The 19,551-nt window shown below is 42.8% G+C and overlaps 1 protein-coding gene across 2 annotated transcripts in view; it reads right to left on the bottom strand.

Moving 5' to 3' along the window:
- Positions 1-16,910, bottom strand: part of Rcl1 (RNA terminal phosphate cyclase like 1) — a 49,435-nt gene extending 32,525 nt beyond the window's left edge. For both annotated transcript variants that reach the window (XM_036176928.1, XM_036176929.1), the window contains exon 1: positions 16,655-16,910. In XM_036176928.1, the coding sequence (XP_036032821.1) occupies positions 16,655-16,790 (136 nt within the window). In that variant the 5' untranslated portion in view covers positions 16,791-16,910. The remainder of the gene's footprint in view (positions 1-16,654) is intronic.
- Positions 16,911-19,551: the final 2,641 nt, after the last annotated feature.

The raw sequence follows: 19,551 nt of genomic DNA, 5'->3' as shown, positions 1-19,551 counted from the left end.
AGTCTTAATTACTACAGTCAGGCCTGTGAAATCTCAGAAGATAAAGAAAGGTACTGCCACCAAGGCTGACGACCTGAGTTTGATCCCTGGGCCCCAGTGATGGAGGGAGAGGACTGACAAGCTGTCTTCTGACCTCCACAAGCACACATACTAGGTAGATAGATAGATGATAGATAGATAGACAGACAGACAGATAAAATTTTTTGAAGAATTATTACCAGTCAATGCCAGTCTGAAAATATTAAATAGAAAGTTCTAGAAATAAACAATTCCCTTCTGTTCTTCCAGGATATGAATCCTACCTTTATCCAGCATATTGAAGTCATATGTTCTACCTCCCCATTGAATATACAGCCATCCCAGCTGTGGTATACCACAGCACTCTGTTCCAGGCTTTTGTATCTTACCCAGCGATGACCCTAAGGCACAAGGGTAGTGATCTAGCTATGTGGCCATGCTTAGGAGAAGCATATACATACCATGTATATATAGGGGAAAATGTGTAGCAAGGAATGGTGGGGCGTGCTGGCAATCCTAGGACTATAGAGATTGGGGCAGGAAGATCAAGAGTTCAAGTTCAACATGGAAAACACAACAGACACCAGGCTACCCTGAGCTACACAGTGAGACCCTGCCTAAAAGAAAAAGGAAACTATGCAAAACTAGAGTTCAATACTATGTGTAGGTCAGCCATCAACTGGGATGGGGGACTTGGCGGGGGATGGGATGTCTTAGAACAAATGTCAAGGAGAAGGTATAGCAAGGGTATTCAAGACTCTTTCACTTCAGTTTTTCATGTATATGTAACAAGTTCTTCTATAGGCAGCATCACAAAATCTGAAAGTAACTGAAGGACAGAATTAGTTACTTCTATAGAACATTCCATTTCTAAAAACAGGTACAATTACAATGCCACTTTCTAGTTAGGGTTATAGTAAATGCAAACTACTCTGAAAAGAAGCAAGTTTTTGATTTGCTCAAGCTTTCTAATTACTTAAAGAAGAGAAGAGGCATTTACAAATGAAGCCTAAAATTAAAGCGCCATAGATCTTATAGATAAAGAAAAAGAAGGAAGAGAAGGAAAAATTAGATTGGGAGGGAGAAGAGGGAGGAACTTTAAAATCATGTTGTTTTGCAATCCACAGTGCTCTTAGTCATGACCTCAGTCAGAAGTGATCACTTGGCAGGAACATGAGTAGGAAGAGAATGGCACCTCAAAAGGCCTCCAGGCAGATCATCCCAGGTCACTGCAAACGCACTTCAGAAAGCCAGAGTCCTCCCAGCAGTGAAGGTACAGCTCCATCATCTGGTACAAAAGATCATCTCAAATTCACTTAACATCAGAGCCAATTCCCCAGCCTCCTAAGCAGAGATGCACAGGAGTATTACCCACTCACCTCCCTACCTGGAATCTTTCCTTCTGGATTACTCCTTAGTACCTGAAATTCAGAAGGCCAAAAAACTTAGGGGTGACGTTTCAAAACCAAACACAATGCTACTACACTGTGTGAGAATACAGAGGGTATGTAACTCAGGCCAAGACATGGGCGCCATCAGAGACACAGAAGACAGCTGTAAATGGGGAGAAGTATACAGATGCTGACAAGGCCCCATTTCTTGACCTGGGTGGGGGGTCACACAGGCCCAGGGTACAATCTCTTAAGCACTGTTTTATGTCTCAAAGTATCTCTTGGGTTCTTTTAAATTTATCGTGTGTGTGTGTGTGTGTGTGTGTGTGTGTGTGTGTGTGTGTGATGTATGTGTGCCATGGTGTGGACATGAAGATCAGAGGACGACTCCATTGAGTCAGAGATCTCTGTCTGCCTTTATGAGTGTTCCAGGGATAGGACTTGGGTCGCCAGGCTTACACTGCAAACACCTTTGCCCACTGAGTCATCTTGAAGACCCAGATTTACACTTTAAAAAGGTCAGATGCATTCCCGTATGAGGCAGGAGGACCAGGGCTTTAAGGCCAACCTGGGATACACAGACAACCCTTGTCTCAAAAAGTAAAATAAATAAAGGATTTTTTAAAAAAGGAGCTAATTCCCTAGTCCTATTTGTTTTCCTTGAGACAATGTCTCAATATATACACCCTAGCTGCTATGGAATTTGCTACGTAGACCCAGTTCTCAGGTAATATTATATCCTTCTGAGGTCTTTGATGTGGTTGAAGACTAGATAGTTATAATTTCCTCAGTTATGATAAAAGATAAGTTAGATATAAAACCTTAGACTTACAAATATAAGATAGATAGGATATCTTCTTTAATATTGTAACTAATTCTTGCTTGATAATTGTTTGGTTATCTGAAATTTTACTATGTAAGTTAAAACCTTGCTTCTTGGAAAAAAGAAAAGAGGAAGTGCTATGGGATGTTCTGTATGTCAAATGTGTTGCTCTGATTGGTTAAAATAAATGAAATGCTGATTGGCCAGTAGCCAGGCAGGAAGGATAGGGTAGGTGGGACAAGGAGGAAAATTCTGGGAAGTAAAGGCTGGGGCAGAGAGACACCGCCAGCCGCCACCATGACAAGAAAGATGTTAAGGTACTGGTAAGCCACGAGCCACATGGCAAAGTATAGATTAATAAAAATGGGTTAATTTAAGATAAAAGAAGTAGATAACAAGAAGCCTGCCACGACCACACAGTTTGTAAACAATATAAGTCTCTGTGTGCTTACTTGGTTGGGTCTGAGCAACTGTGGGACTGGGGGGTGAGAGAGATTTGTCCTGACTATGGGCCAGGCAGGAAAACTCCAGCTACAAAGGTACATTAAGAAAAATTGTAAAACTATACAGGTAACTCTGTGTGTGTGTGTGTGTGTGTGTGTGTGTGTGTGTGTGTGTGAGAGAGAGAGAGAGAGAGAGAGAGAGAGAGAGAGAGAGAGAGAGAGAGAGAGAGAGAGAGAGAGTGCACGAGAACAGTTATGGAAAACAAAAAACCCCAGAAAAAAGACACAAATTAGTAACTCTGGCGGTTTCAGAGTGCAGACTAGGAGACAGACTCTAAATTCCTTCCTTCTCTTTAAACTTTGAACCATGTTCATGGATTTTTAAATGCATAAAATTTTACATAAAATCCAAATACTTTTTCACACAATTTAAAAGTTAAAGAATGATTTCACCAAATTTTGTAATACTATGCAGTTGTTAAGAATGTTTAAAAGCCTGTCCTGCAGGATGTGATTGTAATCTCAGAACTCAAGAGGCTGAGGCAGGAAGAAATGAGTTCCAGATCAGCATGGGCTACATAGTAAAACCATGTCTCAAAAAATGAAGAGAAAAATACCAGGTTTAAAGGAATTGTGCAGTTGCACAAAGAAATGTTCATACTATATCAAAAGAAGGGTTAAAAGGAACATATTTAATGTGGCTTCAAGTTCTTTTAGAAAATAACAGGAAAACAAGACAATAAGTAAAGTTATTGTCATATTTTCCTCATTAAGTCCCAATGGCAGAAATTACAAACACACACCGATTCTCAGTTAAGAGATATTCAATCACTTAGAAAAAAAATATTTCCTTTATACATGAGATTCTATAACATTTTATAATTTCTTAAAGTAAAGAAATATGACATTTTCCTAGATTGTGAACAGACAAAGGAAAAGTCACAAAACTGAATAAAGTATCTTCAACAGAAACACAGATCACGAAAGCATAGGAGGATTACTAAAGCGAAGGTCACCACTCCAAAATTTTAGGAATTAGAAGAGGCAAGAAACAAGATGAACTGAGAGCTTAGAAACGGTAAAGAAAACATAGCACTACGGAAAATTCTGGAAGACTGCTTCCTGGAAAATGGGGGATGTTCTGTGGTCTAGGAATTAAGGTGTACAATCTACACCAACTATTTAAATTTTTGAACAATAAGAAGTTTCCCCAGAGAAGTATCACTTTTATGACATAAAGATGAAACCACCATTTTTGTCTCATACATGCACATTTTCTGTGTATTTTGGTGTTCTTTTATGAAACTGTGAACACAATAGAATCAGCACCCTGATGCTGGGAGTCAAACTCATGTCTCACGTTTGTAAGCCCTTCACCAACCAAGCTAGCTCCAAGCTCCCCAGAGTTAAGAGCTTTTATAATAAACCAGTCTCTATTCCTATATTTAATACACTACTACTATTATAAGTAGTCTCTATTACTACATATAATAAACTACTCTATTACTACCAAAACAAAACAGAAGACACACACAAAGAAAGACGCAAAACAAAGAGAGTGAGAAAATGTATCAACACTGAAGAACAGTGGTAAAGGCCTTGGAAACTTTCAACATTCAAAGAAAAATAAAATTATTGGCAAATTGCATCATTCAAAGTGTAAAAAAGAACATATAAAGGGGGCTCCTGCAAGACAACAACAAGCATTAATTTTAAAAAATAAGCTAAGGAACAAGCTAATCTCATTTAATGAAAGCAGGTCAAAACTCCAAATAATACCTAAGTAAGGAGATGCACACATATTACCATGTATTTTTAAATTATCCACTCTGACTAAGAAGGACTCAATTTAGCCAGTTTGGATGGAATGTCTCTCTTTTCTAATAAAAGGGAAACACTGTAATGAAACATAAGAATGCCTATGTCCCACTACTAACTACAGCACTAAACACATAAATAAGGGGGAAATCAAGTAGCCTATTAGTGAAAAAGACGTGATAATATTCAGGTCTGCATTCTGTTTTGAAAGGTATGGTGAGTTTACTAATTTTAACAGAGTTTATTTCTAAAATAGAAGCCTTGGCTCAAGAATTGAGAAATCTTCCTTAGTCATGGGGGAATTGGTGTGAAAACACTCAGGCAATGCTGAGTTCTGAATACAATAGTTTTTCCTCTGTATATAATGTATTTACACTTAACTTGGAAATTAAGTAAGAGACCAACAATAACTACTCATAAAACAATTATTTCAGGAAAATGCTGAGTTACATGAATGTGCTCTTTCTCTCAAAACATCTTACTGTACCACCTTCATCTTGCTGACAGTGCGAGGCTTCTATGGTATGATAAAGTAAGGTAGTAATGAAGTGCTGTGGAGTAGCACAGGTCTGTGCTGTAAGAGTCACCGGAAGGCAAGTACTATGATAAGTTTGTTACCAAACACAACTTGTGACTGAAGTCAAGTCCAGCCACCCATCCTCAATAAGCCACTTGAAAGAGCCAAATAAGCCTGGTGATTGTGGTGCATGCCTTCAATTCCAGCATTTGGAGGCAGAGGCAGGCAGATCTCGGAGCTCCAGACCAGCCTGGTCTACAGAGTAAGTTCCAGCATAGCCAGGGCTACACAGAGAAACTCTGCCTCCAAAAAAACAAAAACAAAACAACACAAAATGAACAACAACAAAAAAAAAAGGCAGAAAAAGAGCCGAGCAGCAGTGGCACACACCTTTAATCCCAGCACTCAGGAGGCAGAGCCAGGCGGATCTCTGTGAGTTCAAGGCCAGCCTGGTCTACAGAGCAAGATCCAGGACAGGCACCAAAACTACATAGAGAAACCCTGTCTCGGAGGAAAAAAGGCAGAAAAAGGAGATTTATTAACGTGACCACATTGGGAAAAGGGGTAAAGAGAAATCAAAGTTTATAAAAAGGGCCAAGGATATGCATATCTAAGCATTCCTAGTCCAGGTGTGCCCCAACTACCACTGACCTACATTGTCTAGGTTCTTATCAACAGAGAGTCTACCTAACAACAACAGAATATACATTCGTTCTAAGTGACCACAAAATTTAGACGAAAATACACTTAAAAATCCAACAAATTTAAAAGAGTTGAAATCATAGCAATATCCTCATACCATATGAAGTTAAAATCAGTATCACAAAGAAAGAGATAATCCAAACACTAGGAAATTAGACATGCTAATCTACAGATTCAATGCAATCCCCATCAAAATCCCAACACAATTCTTCACAAACTTGGAAAGAAAAATACTCAACTTCATATGGAAAAACAAAAGACCCTGGATAGCTAAAAGAATCCTGTATGATAAAGCAACCTCTGGAGGCATCACCATCCCAGACCTCAAGCTCTACTATAGAGCTATAGTAATAAAAACAGTACTGGTATAAAAACCGACATATGGACCAATGGAATGGAATTGAAGACTCTGACATTAATCCACACACATATGAACACCTGATTTTTGACAAAGAAGCCAAAATTTATACAATGGAAAAAAGAAAGTATCTTCAACAAATGGTGCTGGCATAACTGGATGTCAGTATGTAAAAGATTATAAATAGATCCATATCTGTCACCATGCACAAAACTCAAGTCCAAGTGGATCAAAACCTCAACATAAATCCTGTTACACTAAACTTAATAGAAGAGAAAGTAGGAAGTACTCTTGAACACATTGGCACCGGAGATCACTTCCTAAATATAACACCAACAGCACAAACACTGAGCACAACAATTAATAAATGGGACCTCTTGAAACTGAGAAGCTTTTGTAGGGCAAAAGATACAGTCAATAAGACAAAGACAGCCTACAGAGTGGGAAAAGATCTTCAACAACCCCACGTCTGACAGGATTGATCTCCACAGCATATAAAGAACTCAAGAAATTAGACATCAAAATACCGAACAATCCAATTAATAAATGGGCTAAAGAGCTAAACAGAGAATTTACAAAACAAGAATCCCAAATGGCTGAAAGACATTTAAAGAAATGTCCAACATCCTTAATCATCAGAGAAATGCAAATCAAAACGACTCTGAGATACCACCTTACACCTGTGAGAATGGCAATGATCAAAAACACTAATGACAGTCTAAGCTGGAGAGGATGCGGAGCAAAGGTAACACTCCTCCACTGTTGGTGGGAATGCAAACTTGTACAACCACTGTGGAAGTCAGTATGGCAGTTTCTCAGAAAATTGGGAATCGAACTACCTCAAGACCCAGCCATACCACTCTTGGGCATATACCCAAGGAATGCTCAACCATCCCACAAAGATACATGCTCAACTATGTTCATAGCAGCATTATTTGTAATAGCCAAACCTGGAAACAACCTAGATGCCCATCAACTGAAGAATGGATTAAGATGTGGTACATATTCACAATGGAGTACTACTCAGCAGAGAAAAATAATGACAGCACAAAATTTGCAGGCAAATGGATGGAACTAGAAAAAATCATCCTGAGTGAGGTAACCCAAACCCAGAAGGACAAACATGGTTTGTACTCACTCATAAGTGGATTTTAGATATAAAGCAAAGAACAATCAGACTGCAACCCACAGAACCATAAGAAGATATATATATATATGGCATGGGGGACCCTAGGATGACTGTTGCTTATAAGATTTGGTTTTACTCAATTACTGAGCAACCCTCAATGAAACATTACACTATTAAGGTAAGAATTTATACTGTATCAAGCTGATAATAGAAAAATTAATTAATTTATTAATCTAAATAAAAAAGAAAAGAAAATTTTGAACTATTAAAAAACATATTTTGCTAAAGCAAAAAGGGGAAACTAGGGGCTCATCATTCCTTTCCACATTCTATTCTTTCCCTTGTTTTATATATTTAAAATTTTTTATTGGTATGTTCTGCTGGAGTATCGACTACAGATAAGCACTGGAGGGCTCCTGTTGCAAATCACCCTCTGAAGCAATGGAAGGATCTTTCTGCTGATACTTGAAGGGGACCCAATCTGGTGGTGTGGGCCCAGGGTTCTGCTTATGTTTTTCCTTGGGGTAATGAAATTCCTCATTGGGTTTCTGTGCATTGAGTGCTCCCTGTGGCTGCAGCTGAAGCCCAACATGGCAGAGACCTATTGGGCCTTCGTGAAACTCTCCCCTTCCGATGCCAATGGGGATTGAAAGCCCAATATGGCCAGCTTTGGCAAGCATTAACAAAAGCCTAGGAACTGCAGCCATGCAGTTGGATTCTCCAGAAGGTAATGGATGGTAACTGCTTTTTCAAGTATGTTTGAGAATGTGTCACCCAGACACCTAGGAGATTAAGGATAGATAACACTGAAGATCACTGACCTCCATTTATTAGCAGTAGCATGCCAGCTAAGCATTTTCATTCTCACAACCCTATTCAAGCTGGAGTAGTGCCTACTTCTCAGGAGTGGCTCTGTGCAACATTTTTTGGCCTCCTGAAATTCATTTAGCCCCCTCTGAAGATACCTTAAAATTTGTGAGCCTGAAGGTAGCCATTATGAGACTATTAGTTCTGCTCCTTGTGAGCTGCCTGTTTTTCCTTTATGGTTCTTAGTTGTTCTTTTGCAGAGCTGCCAGCTTAAGTCGTGCTGGGATCAAGAATAAGGGGCTTCAGCGATTCATGTTCCTGGAATTGTGTCCATGCCAATGGATGCCCACACGTTCCAGAAGAGAATTTGACATTGCTGCTGCTGTTGTTGCTGTTATAACAATGATGACCACTGCTACTACTGTTTCTGGGATTGCCATTTCATTATTGGTTACTACAGTTAGCACAGTGGAGACCCTGGCAGCAAAAGTAGATACCACAATTAATCTTTCATCTATTGGGCATGACAAATTTAAATCAATAGTTATATACATTTTGATTGGCTTTGAAAGTTATAAATTTACAAACTCAAGTTCCGTTTGCTCTCGGGATATCATCTTACAAGAACTCCAATTTGAGGTAAGGCTCGTTAAGGAAGGGAATGGCTCACCTGCCTTTAGCCTACCGGCTATGGGTGGATTAAGACTTCTGTTGGTCTTTTCTGTGTCGAACACACAGATTGCAAGCCCAGTGTCACTTAGAGATCTTTGGCAACAGTTAAACTCTGCAACTCTCACACAATTGAGCCTGTATGATAATGAATATTCAGAGACCGGTAATGCCTGGGGGGTGCTCACCAACCTAAGACAGACCGCCTGTGTGGCCTGGACAGGCATCTCCATGATGGGTAAGGTGACCTGCTGATGTCCCATGCATGCAACCTAAGTCAGAAGCTCATTTTTTTTTAGTAAAAGGGGGGGACCTGTAGCTCCCTGCCCCCCCCCCCCGTTTTGGGTAACTGTTGCCTTGCTTGCTGACCTTGACCTTGATATCCTCCATATGCTAATTCCCTGTGAGAGTCCACCCTCCTGAATGCTTAAGAGATATTCCTTGTCCGTGTATCCTGCATATTGGGCATTAGCAGTTTAGATGCAAGATTGTAAAACATCAGAAGCGGGGTTGGGGATTTAGCTCAGTGGTAGAACACTTGCCTAGCAAGCGCAAGGCCTGGCATTCAATCCTCAGCTATTTAAAAAAAAAAAATCAGAAGCAAACTTCTGCCCTTCAGGGTTCTCCTACTGTGCTGTAAGCCTGTATTTAAGACCTCCTCCCTCCTTCAATAAACAGCATTTGGCATTCAAAAAAGGAAGGAGGAGGAGGAGGAGGAAGAGGAGGAGGAGGAGGAAGAGAAGGGATCAAGATGGGGAAACCCACAGAGACAGCTGACCCATGCTAGTTGGAGCTCACTGACTCTGGACTGACAGCTCAGGAACCTGCATGGGACTGAACTAGGCCCACTGAATGTGGGTGACAGTTGTGTGGCTTGATCTGTTTGTGGGATCCCTGGCAGTAGGACTAGGACTTATCCCAGGTGCATGAACTGGGATACCTTGCTTTTTGGAGCCCATTCCCTGTGGTGGGATACCTTGCTCAGCCTTGATACAATGGGGAGGGGCTAAGTTCTCCTTCAACTTGGTATGCCAGACTTTGTTGACTACTACGGGAGGCCTTACCCACTCTGAGGAGTGGATGGGGGTAGAGTGGGAGGGGGATGAGGAGGCGGGAGAAGGGGAGGGAGGGGGAACTGGGGTTGGTATGTAAAATGAAAAAAAAATTAATAAATAAATATATTTTTAAAAAATAGAAAAAAATTAGACATGCTAGTGGATAATCCATGGGTCAAAGAAAGTCTGAAAGGAAAAATTTTGAATCCCACTGAACTGAAAGAAAACAAAAACGCAAAGCACTACTGAGTGGGATACTTTTGTACACCACATGCTTTTATTAGAAAAAGAGACATCTTCATCAAAACTCCACCTTAAGAAGCTAGAAAAAGAAAAGCAAAAACAAAAAGAAAAAAAAAAACCCAAAACTAGAGAATGAAATAATAAAGATATAAGCAGAAATTAAATTAGATCAAGAGAGACTCACTGAAACAAAGACAGCCCCACCCCTACCCGATTCTGTGACCATTGATGGAGTGGGGTGGGGTATGAAGACCAGAGCCTCAAATATTCTGGACAAATGCTCTGCCACTGAGCTATATCCAAAAATCTCAAGAATAAGCACAAACTACTATATTTTAAAATGGGCAATGGCATGAAAATACATTTCACAGAAAATATTAGATATATGGTAACATATGCAAATTAATACAATAAAAAATGACATAATAATAAGCATGGCCTAGAATGACTAAAATAAAAAGCATTTTAAATGCTGGTGAAGATGGAGAGAAACCAAAGCATTTGTACGTTGCTGATGAGACTATAAAATGGTACCCGTACTGAGAGAACCTGGCACCACCTTAAAATAGTAACAGAGACAACTACCATGCAATCAGAAAAAAGGAAGACTATGGACCTCATAAAATCCAGCCCACATGGAGCTGGAGAGACGACTCAGTGGTTAAGGGCACTGGCTGCTCTTCCAGAGGACCTGGATTTAATTCCCAGCAGTCACATAAAGATTCACAACCATCTGTATGTAACTCCAGTTCCAGATCTGATGCCCTCCTGTAACCTCCAAAGGCACACAGACATACATGCAAATAAAATACCCACACTTAAAAGCCACCAGTCTATCAACTGTGTACAATAGTTCAAAATTAGAAATGCTCCAGATGTTCTTCACAAGTAATTTTAAAAAGAGAACAAGAGAGGGTTACTTTCATTTCATTTACACTCAGGATTTTTTTTTTAAAGGACCAAACTTGATTAAAAAATAAAAATTTAAGATAATGTTCACTCTACAATCCACAAGCTGTATTCTTCCAAGGGTAATTAGGAATACAGCTCAATGCCTAAACTTACTTTAAATATCATGGTTTTATTTTTAGTAACTCAACTCTAGTAAGATTCTAAGGTATGAACTTTGTACATAACATTGCTGTATCAAAAAATTAGATGCCCAAGAGATTGTTGGTGAATGAAGTATGTACCCCAAATACTCTATAGTTTCACTTATAGAAATTTTCTCCTTCTCCCCCTCCCCCTTGTTCTTTTTTGTTTGTTTTTGTTGTTGTTGTTTTTGAGACAGGGTTTCTCTGTGTCCTGGAACTTTCTCTGTAGACCAGGCTGGCCTCGAACTCACAGAGATCCACCTGGCTCTGCCTCCCGAGTGCTGGGATTAAAGGCGTGTGCCACCACCGCCTGGCTGCATTTTTTTTTTTTTTTTTTTTTAATAGCATCTAAGAGCAGAAAACAGGCTGTTTGGATTCTTGACATGTTTGGTATGTCTTGTTTTGGGCAGCCAAAGATGGCCTGGGAGCACATCTTAAAACATCAACAGAAGCACAAGGGAACTCCTACTGAACAGGATGTCATTATCTGTCATCTGGCTCCCTCCAATCCAGTTGTCTATTAACAATTCCAATTACCAAATCATAATGGAGAAAAATTATAGTTTCACCTTCCTTTCAGCAGAATTAATTTACAAGCAGCCAGATTTATCTTCTAAATGCATCGGCTAATTAAAGCTGCTTTCCTTCTCGAAGAACCTCCTGTAGCATGTCCATGGCAAAGCTTAAAGGATTCTTTCGATTAAATCTGGTTAACCTTCCCACTTCAGACCAACATCTACTCAAGCCACGTACAGCATTCCCACAGGCCCAAGCAACTCTTCTAATTTTGCATAGGATGGCTCTGAAGCTGAGCACAGGAGCAACCAGGCGAAAGCAATCTTATCATCAGGGTCCTAAACTTACTGCTTTTACCCAAACCAAGTACCTCATTTGGGTGATTCCAACAATTATTTTTCGTGTACCACTCAGCCCTCACATACATAGAAATCATTAGACCAACTGAACTCCTTAAGGCTTTGCAAAATCCAGGGGTAAAGACACCCTAGACAAGCCAGGCACGGTGGTACACACATTTAATCCCAGTACTCAGAGGCAGAGGCAGGTGGATCTCTGGATCTCTCTGATAATGCCTGCCTAGTAATGCCAATGAAGGACACCCAAGTCTGTAAGAGGGAAACAAGCCCCTCAGGCTGGAACTGGCTGAACCCTCCAGCCCTCATGAAATAAAGCACTTAAATCCATCAACTCACGTAACTATCCTGGCTATTTTACTTTCAATAAAATGGCAGAAACAACAACAGAAATATTACTTCCTCCTCTGACATGAAGAATACAATGATTGGTTGTGTGCAAGAGCAAACTATAAATTGCATACGATTATATTTTTGTTGCTTTTGTTTTACTATTTTGAGACAAGTTCAGACTACTTTGCCTAGCTCAGAGGTTCTCAACCTTCCTAATGCTGTGACCCTTTAACACAGTTCCTCATGGAGTGGTGACTCCAACCATAAAATTATTTTTGCTGCTATTTCATGACTGTAATAAGTCATAATGTAAATATCTGTGCTTTCTGGTGGTCTTAGGCAATCCCTGTGAAAGGGTCATTTGCCTCCCACCCCCATGAGGTTTAGACCCAGAGGTTGAGAGCCGATGGCCTAGCTGACCTCAAATTCACCAAGTAACCCAGGCTGGCCTTTGACTCTGCTAACCACCTGCTTCATTTCTGAGTTACCACTATATCAGGTGTGTCTGTAGAGTTAACTGGAACCATTCCAGAACCATCTTTCTTTGGAGTCCAATTTCTTCTTATTTAAAGCTCTATGCACAGAAAAAGGGCAATTTCATTTAACATATCAATTCTTTGCCTGAAGTCCCAGGATTTGGGCATGCCTGAGTCTCACCCACTTCTGAAACCAAGGGTCTTCCTTTGCAGCCCAGACTGGCTTCAAACTCAGCCTTCTCTATGGTAGGTTACAGGTATAAATACTACCATGTCTAGTTCCTTGGGCAGTACTAATAATACCTGCTGCTGTTCTGAAAAATTTGGGATATAAAGAAAAGCTTTAATTATTAAAGTCTAGGAGTTTTTAAACACCAGTACTGACATTTCCATAGAATTATTACGAGTATACAGAATAATTCTCGTGAGGCCTATCCTGTATAAAGTAGGGTACTAGTAGTTTCTTGGGATTTCCTACTTGACAATTCCCCCAGCAATATCCAAAAATGTCTCTAAATACTGCCAGCATCCCAGATGGTAAAACTACCAATAATGTACAAATATGTAGAACTGATCTCCTAAAGGGAAGCTTCAAAGGGACAACATAATTCTCTTTAAATATTTGGAAAGTTTCCAATGGCAGCAGAGAAAGGCTTCAGATACCAGACAGCTCACCTTTACCCAGTGCTTAGTAGAATCTAATAAACCAACTGGCATCTGTTCCTCCTGCTCACTGGGTCCTGCTCACTACATCTAAGTACTAGTTAGTCTCCATAATAATCCCACAAAGTAGGCCTACTTGACCCCACTTGACCGACAGAAAAACTTGAGGCTCAGAAATATAGGTTTTGCTTTGACATTTTATGTGCAGAATGGGGGAAGGTATGTATATACCTCCACATGCATACAGAGATCAGAGGACAACCTGAGAGAGCACATTCTTAGACACAGACATACAAAATGCTTAAAACAACAACAACAACAAAAAAAAAAACTATTTCTTTCACCTATAATGATCCTCCCAGCCACCGTCTCCACTCTCACAACAGAAGGACATCCAGAATGTCTTCCTTACAACTGCCAGGCTATTCTCTGCTACACTTGACTCCTGCCACTTCATCACACTATTCCACTCAAGTTCTTCCTGCTAGAGAACAAGTTCCCTGAGTGCAAGGGCACCAACTTCTATCTGGACTACGCTTACCCAAAGCCTGGCACACAATGAAGGTCAATGAACTCCTGAATGGTCCTGAGGCAGGCCTCCTCCCAAGTGCACTCCCTTGGGATGTTTAAGCAAGCACCTTTGCAGGATGTGACTGCTTTTTGCATTTCAGCTGGAGATTGTACTGGGTATTCTCAAGTTTTGGTTTTTTTTTTTTTCCCCCAAATTCTATAATCTGAGTCAAGAAGAAGCAGAGAAGGATGAAGCTCCCATAGATTTGACTATGGCCCCAGATCATGTGTCCAAGGCTACATACATACATGTGTTTATGTGTATGTGTATATTATGCACATTTAACCTGTGTACATACTTACACGCATGTTAAGTCTACAAGTGAAAGTGGAGATGTGTATCTGGGCCCCTCTGGAAGTAACCAGACAAGCTTCCTAAGCCCTTCAGTCAGCACAAGGTCTGAAGTGGCAGAGTCCGTTATACTAGGACATTGACTTAGTATGCTGCTTAGGTTTTTCTGTCAGCTTGACACAAACCAGTCACCTGAGAAGAGGGAATCTCAATTCAGAAAGTGTACTCAACCCATCAGATTGGCCTATCGGCAAGCCTGTCGGACATTTACTTGAATGATGGTAAATGTGGAAGGACCCACCCACTGTGGATGATGGGCAGGTAGTCCTGTGGAATATAAGAAAGCAAACTGGGCTAGGCGGTGGTGGCGCACGCCTTTAATCCCAGCACTCAGGAGGCAGAGGCAGGCAGATCTCTGTGAGTTCGAGGCCAGCCTGGGCTACCAAGTGAGTTCCAGGAAAGGCGCAAAGCTACACAGAGAAACCCTGTCTCAAAAAACCAAAAAAAAAAAAGAAAGAAAGTAAACTGGGCAAGCCAAGAGGGGCAAGCCAGTAGAAGGTAGCATTCTTCCTTAGTCTCTGGTTCAAGTTCCTACGCTGGCTTCCCTTCCTGATGGACTACAACTTAAACTGAAATAAACCCTTTCCTCCCAGACTTTCTTTCAATCACGGCCTTTTATCACAACAACAAGAGAACCCTAGACATGAGGTAAAGCAAATGTTCTACAGCAGTGCATCCCATAAAAGAACTACCTCCCTGGGTACCAGAGTCCCCTACCCTTTCAGAAAATGCCAAGGGTCGAGTCCATTCAAGTTCTTGGAAATATGAAATACTATATTGAAAGACACCTATCAAGAGTCAACTCTGAATTGTATCTTTGAGTATTACATTTGTGAAAGAAAGCCCGGGTCTCCAGGCTAAAGGACTTCTGGTCAAAAAATTAATTAAAAACAACAAAAACCTGTACCCAGTGGTCATAGCAGAAGCAAGGTCTCCAGGCTAATCTGGGGTTGAAAAACACAACAAAGCAAACTATGCAATAACTTTTCCCAAGAACCAGATTTAGAACTGGGGGGGGGGCACTGGGGGGAGGGAAGAGATTTGAGGGAAAGAGAACCAACTATTCAGTGGCCTCTCCTCAACGTTTGAGTTTTTTGACTGTTTTCTTTCAGATTTTGTTAATCTGTTTTGTTTTAAATAGGATCCAACTATGTAGTCTTGGCTAGCCTGGAACTCACTGTGTAGACCAGGCTGGCCTCTTAACTCACAGAGACCCACCTGTCTCTGCCCCCCAGTTTTTGTTTTAAGACAAAAACTCACTGTGTAGCCCAAGCTGGCCTTGGACTTATGATCCTCCTGCCTCAGCCTCCTGAGTGCTGAGATTACAGGTGTTTGCCCCAAGCCTGGTGTTCTCTCTAGCACTACAGGGAAGATGGGACTTAACCTTACTAAGCCTTCTAGTTTCTTCTTTTCTAACCTTGCTTCCATCACCATGCACAAAATTTCAAGAGCGGCAGAAACGAAACTATCAAAAAACCATATTCAGACAGGCGATGATGAGTTTAACCCATCTCTGCCTTTGTGCAGCAAATAAATAAGTAAAAGATCTTGAAGCCTACGGCTTACTGTTTGGTGTTCCTTTTCCTGAAGTCAAGACAATTAGGCCTAGGCCTTAAAAATTATCTCAGCGGAGAGTCAGGTAGCAGGCCTGTAATCCCAACACTTGGGAGGTGGAGGCAGAACGAGCAGGAGTTGAAGGTCAATCTCAGCTACAAACCAAGTTTGAGCCCAGCCTGGGCAACATGAGACCCCGTTTCAAAAACAAACCAAAAACCCATCTCAAAGCTTCTCTACTGAGCACATCAGTGAATAACAGAAACAAACACATCATTTAAAAATAAAATTTTGTAATCCACTCCCGAAAGATGCGGGAGGAGTGGGGCCGGGGGGCAGAAACAATGGCGACAAGAGCTGGTGTCCAAGTGGGGCAGCGGTTTCAGAGACCTGCTTTGGATGAGAACCGGGAACCAACCGGTGGTACTTTCCTCAATGTCTGTCCGTCCACTCACTCACTACTACATGTTGGTCCAATAAACTGTTTTTCTCCTCTGAAAGGTTTATGGCGAAACCAAGAGTCTCAAGAGAGGGAAGTGAGTGGGCGACGCCTACGATTCGTAGCAACACGCCAGCCAGGAAAACGTGCAGCTGTTTACTACCCGCGCCCAGGAGACGCAGGGAATCGTTCCACGCGTGGCGCAGCTCCGGAACAGATCCGCCTCCCGCGCCGCCCGACCACCACCAGCCCGCCCACGCGCCCCGCGGCGGCTCGGGACGGCGACCCCGGATCCCTGCCCCCTCCTCCACGCCCCCTCCCAAGTCACCTCGGAGGCCCGGGTTGTCGTCCCTGGCCCGAATCCTGCGGATCTTGACCGGGCGCCCGCTCAGGGTGGACAGGACCAGCCGCTGGCGCAAGAAGTTGCACCCCGCGTAGCTGAGGGAGTGCGCCTGGGTCGCCATGTGAGCGCGGTCCGCGGAGGGCCGGGAGCTGGGAACGAGACCGGGACCACCGCGGCCCCCGACGCGTCCACGTGGTTTGGAACAGGAAGACAGAGCGACTAGACACCGGGTCAGAGGGGAGGGGGGCGGAGCCAGCGGCCGCCGGCCCGCCTCCTCGCCTGGCTGGGGCGGTCCGGGCGGCGCCGGGGCACACTGCAATTGGCCCCTGGGGGAGCAGGGCGGTGCCCTTTCTGCGCCGCCATTGGTCCGCTCTGTAGCTGGGCGGTGCTCTGGCCGCGCCGCCATTGGCCGGTAGTGAAGGAGGGCGGTGCCGTGGCCCCAGCAACAGCGCGCGGCAGTGGGATGCGTAGCGCTGCGGGGTAACCCCGGCGCCCAGGCGGTGGTGGGGTCTGTCTGTGTGCGGCTTCTCGGGCCTGAGAGCTAGAGGAAGCAGTGGCTCGGCCTGGGTGTCCGCAGCTGCCTGGTACTTGGCATGGCATCTGCGGCAGCCCCTCGGTGAGGATGCTAGCCGCTCCCCGGTCTTCCCGATAGAGGAGGAAACAGGATTGGCGCGCTTACTCTGTTGTTGTCGCGATCTGGGTCTGAGCAGTACTCCTGGGAGGTGCTGCCTACAGTCTTTCACGCCCGGGAAATTGCAAAGCTGTCAGAGGCTGCCTGAACTAGTACCCAAGCTTTTAGACAAGAGGCCACTGCTTGTTTTGTAATGACGTGCCTCGCTTTGTCTCTATCTTATCTGCCCCTTCGTTTCTAGTCTTTGCGTTTGGTGTCAAGACAGATCCTTCACCTCGCACGTCTCAAAATGGTCAATTGCAATAACTTCAAGACATACATGCGCATACATACGCGGTGGGGAGGTGTATTGCTTTTCCATCTTTTATGTCACCCAAGCCTGCGCCCCAAAACCTTCCTAAATAATTGGATTATTTCACGCTTCTACTCAAAAACTGTCAAATGACTATCAACTTAGGAACCCAGTATCTTAATGTTAAATTTGCAGCCGTTTATGGGCGGTAGCACCAGACCTCGAGTCTCAGAAAGCACAGTGGAGGATGGGAATGGGAGGGAGCTGAGTGACCAGCCTAAGCGGGTGACAGTGAGGAAACCCCAGAGGAGCACCTGAAGGGAGGCAGTGAGCGCAGAAGCACAGAGTTTATGGATTAGTCCTAAAGTCCACAGTGGCAGCTAACGCACTCCTGGTAACGCCGCTGTTCTGGGAGACTGCCTTTACACTGCTCAGAGTGTTCTGATGGGCAGCGTTGGAAAAGCTCCAGGACCCTCGAGGCTCCTCTAAATGCTGTTAGGAAGACTACTGAAGTACCAGGGAGTACTTTCACAACAGGAATGGAGTTTTTACTTTCTTATTTAACACTACCTCGTTTAATTACTTAATAATCTTAAGAAAACTATTATTCAGTAAAGAATGTTCACATCCGTTCAGATCTCATTGTTTTCGTTGTAAACCTGCTCAGTTTGGGTCCATCAGCGACTCCTCTCTGCTTCCAGATTTTTCAACCCCACCTCGAATTTGCTGTCTCCAAGCACTGACTGACTGGAGCCGACATGGAAATAATATCCAGGCTCCCTTCACCCTTAGGTGAGGTAACTTCGTACTGCTCTTTAAGATCGAGTTACTGACTGTGGTATTTTCTTGGTTGCACCATTTCCTGGCTTCTTTTCCTGTATCTCCTTCCAACTTCCTTCCGATATGTGCTGGAATTAACTCTCAACTAAATTATGTCCACCCTAAGTTCTGCCTCAGCATCTTCTTCCGGCATCTTCGTTCTGAGATGAAGTCCTGACTTATAAAATTTGAGAACTGAGATTCAGAAGGGGAAGAGGAGGGGCTTGCTGTGAGCAACATAGTAACTAGCAGAGTCTAAGTGAAAACTCCATTTGTTTATCTGGTCTTTTAGACTGCTGAACCTTCTATTAAAAGGGGGGAGGGGGACTGGCTTCAACACAGCTGGAGAATGCAGCAAAATCCACACAGAGAAGAGTGCTAGCTGCCCCGCGCCAGAATCAAGTGCCGGGTAGGGTCTTGGGTAGGGTCTCGGGTAAGCCCCCAGGGATTTCACTCGTCACCTGCCCTGTGACTGGTCTTTGGAGCCACCCTCACTAATGCCATCTGGGGCACAGATGAGCTGTTCCACTGAGCTTTGCCCAAACTGCATATCCACAAAGTATTGCCACTGTTTTAAGCCATGGGCTTGGGATGGTTTGTTACACAATAATAAATAACTGAAAATGATTTACTGTGGTACGAATGTGTTGTTTCCATTTAGATAAGATCACTACACATCCCCGAACATCGAGGGGTTAGCAAGCCCCAGCAAATGTTCCTATGATATTACTGAGTGCATGCCTGCAGTCAGTTTCTACAATAAGAGCCTTGTATATGGGATCTGATTTTGTCTTCACACCAAGCTCGTTCACAAATTGGACTATACATAGACAGAAGCTTATGACATAGTTCTGTTGAATTTTGCCTATATTTACATTGTCATGTACAATTTATTAATCTGTTCATAGAGTCTTCTGCCTAACTAAATGATAAACGGCACACATCTCATTCTGTGGTCACTTCTATACCTCTTCTATGCTAATAAGGACAAAATCTGCTGGACTCAGCCACAGGGCATTGGGTTTAAGAGCCAGGGTAGAAGTAAATTCTTCCTACTACACAGAAAAAGTTGCTGGTCTACAGAGCTAGTCCATGACAGGCTCCAAAGCTTCAGAGAAACCCTGTCTCAAAAAACCAAAA

The sequence above is a fragment of the Onychomys torridus genome, chromosome 1 (assembly GCF_903995425.1).
Source record: "Onychomys torridus chromosome 1, mOncTor1.1, whole genome shotgun sequence".
In the NCBI taxonomy this organism is placed as follows: Eukaryota; Metazoa; Chordata; class Mammalia; order Rodentia; family Cricetidae; genus Onychomys; species Onychomys torridus.
Note: the sequence above shows the minus strand (reverse complement) of the source record. Positions and strands in the feature narration are given on the sequence as shown.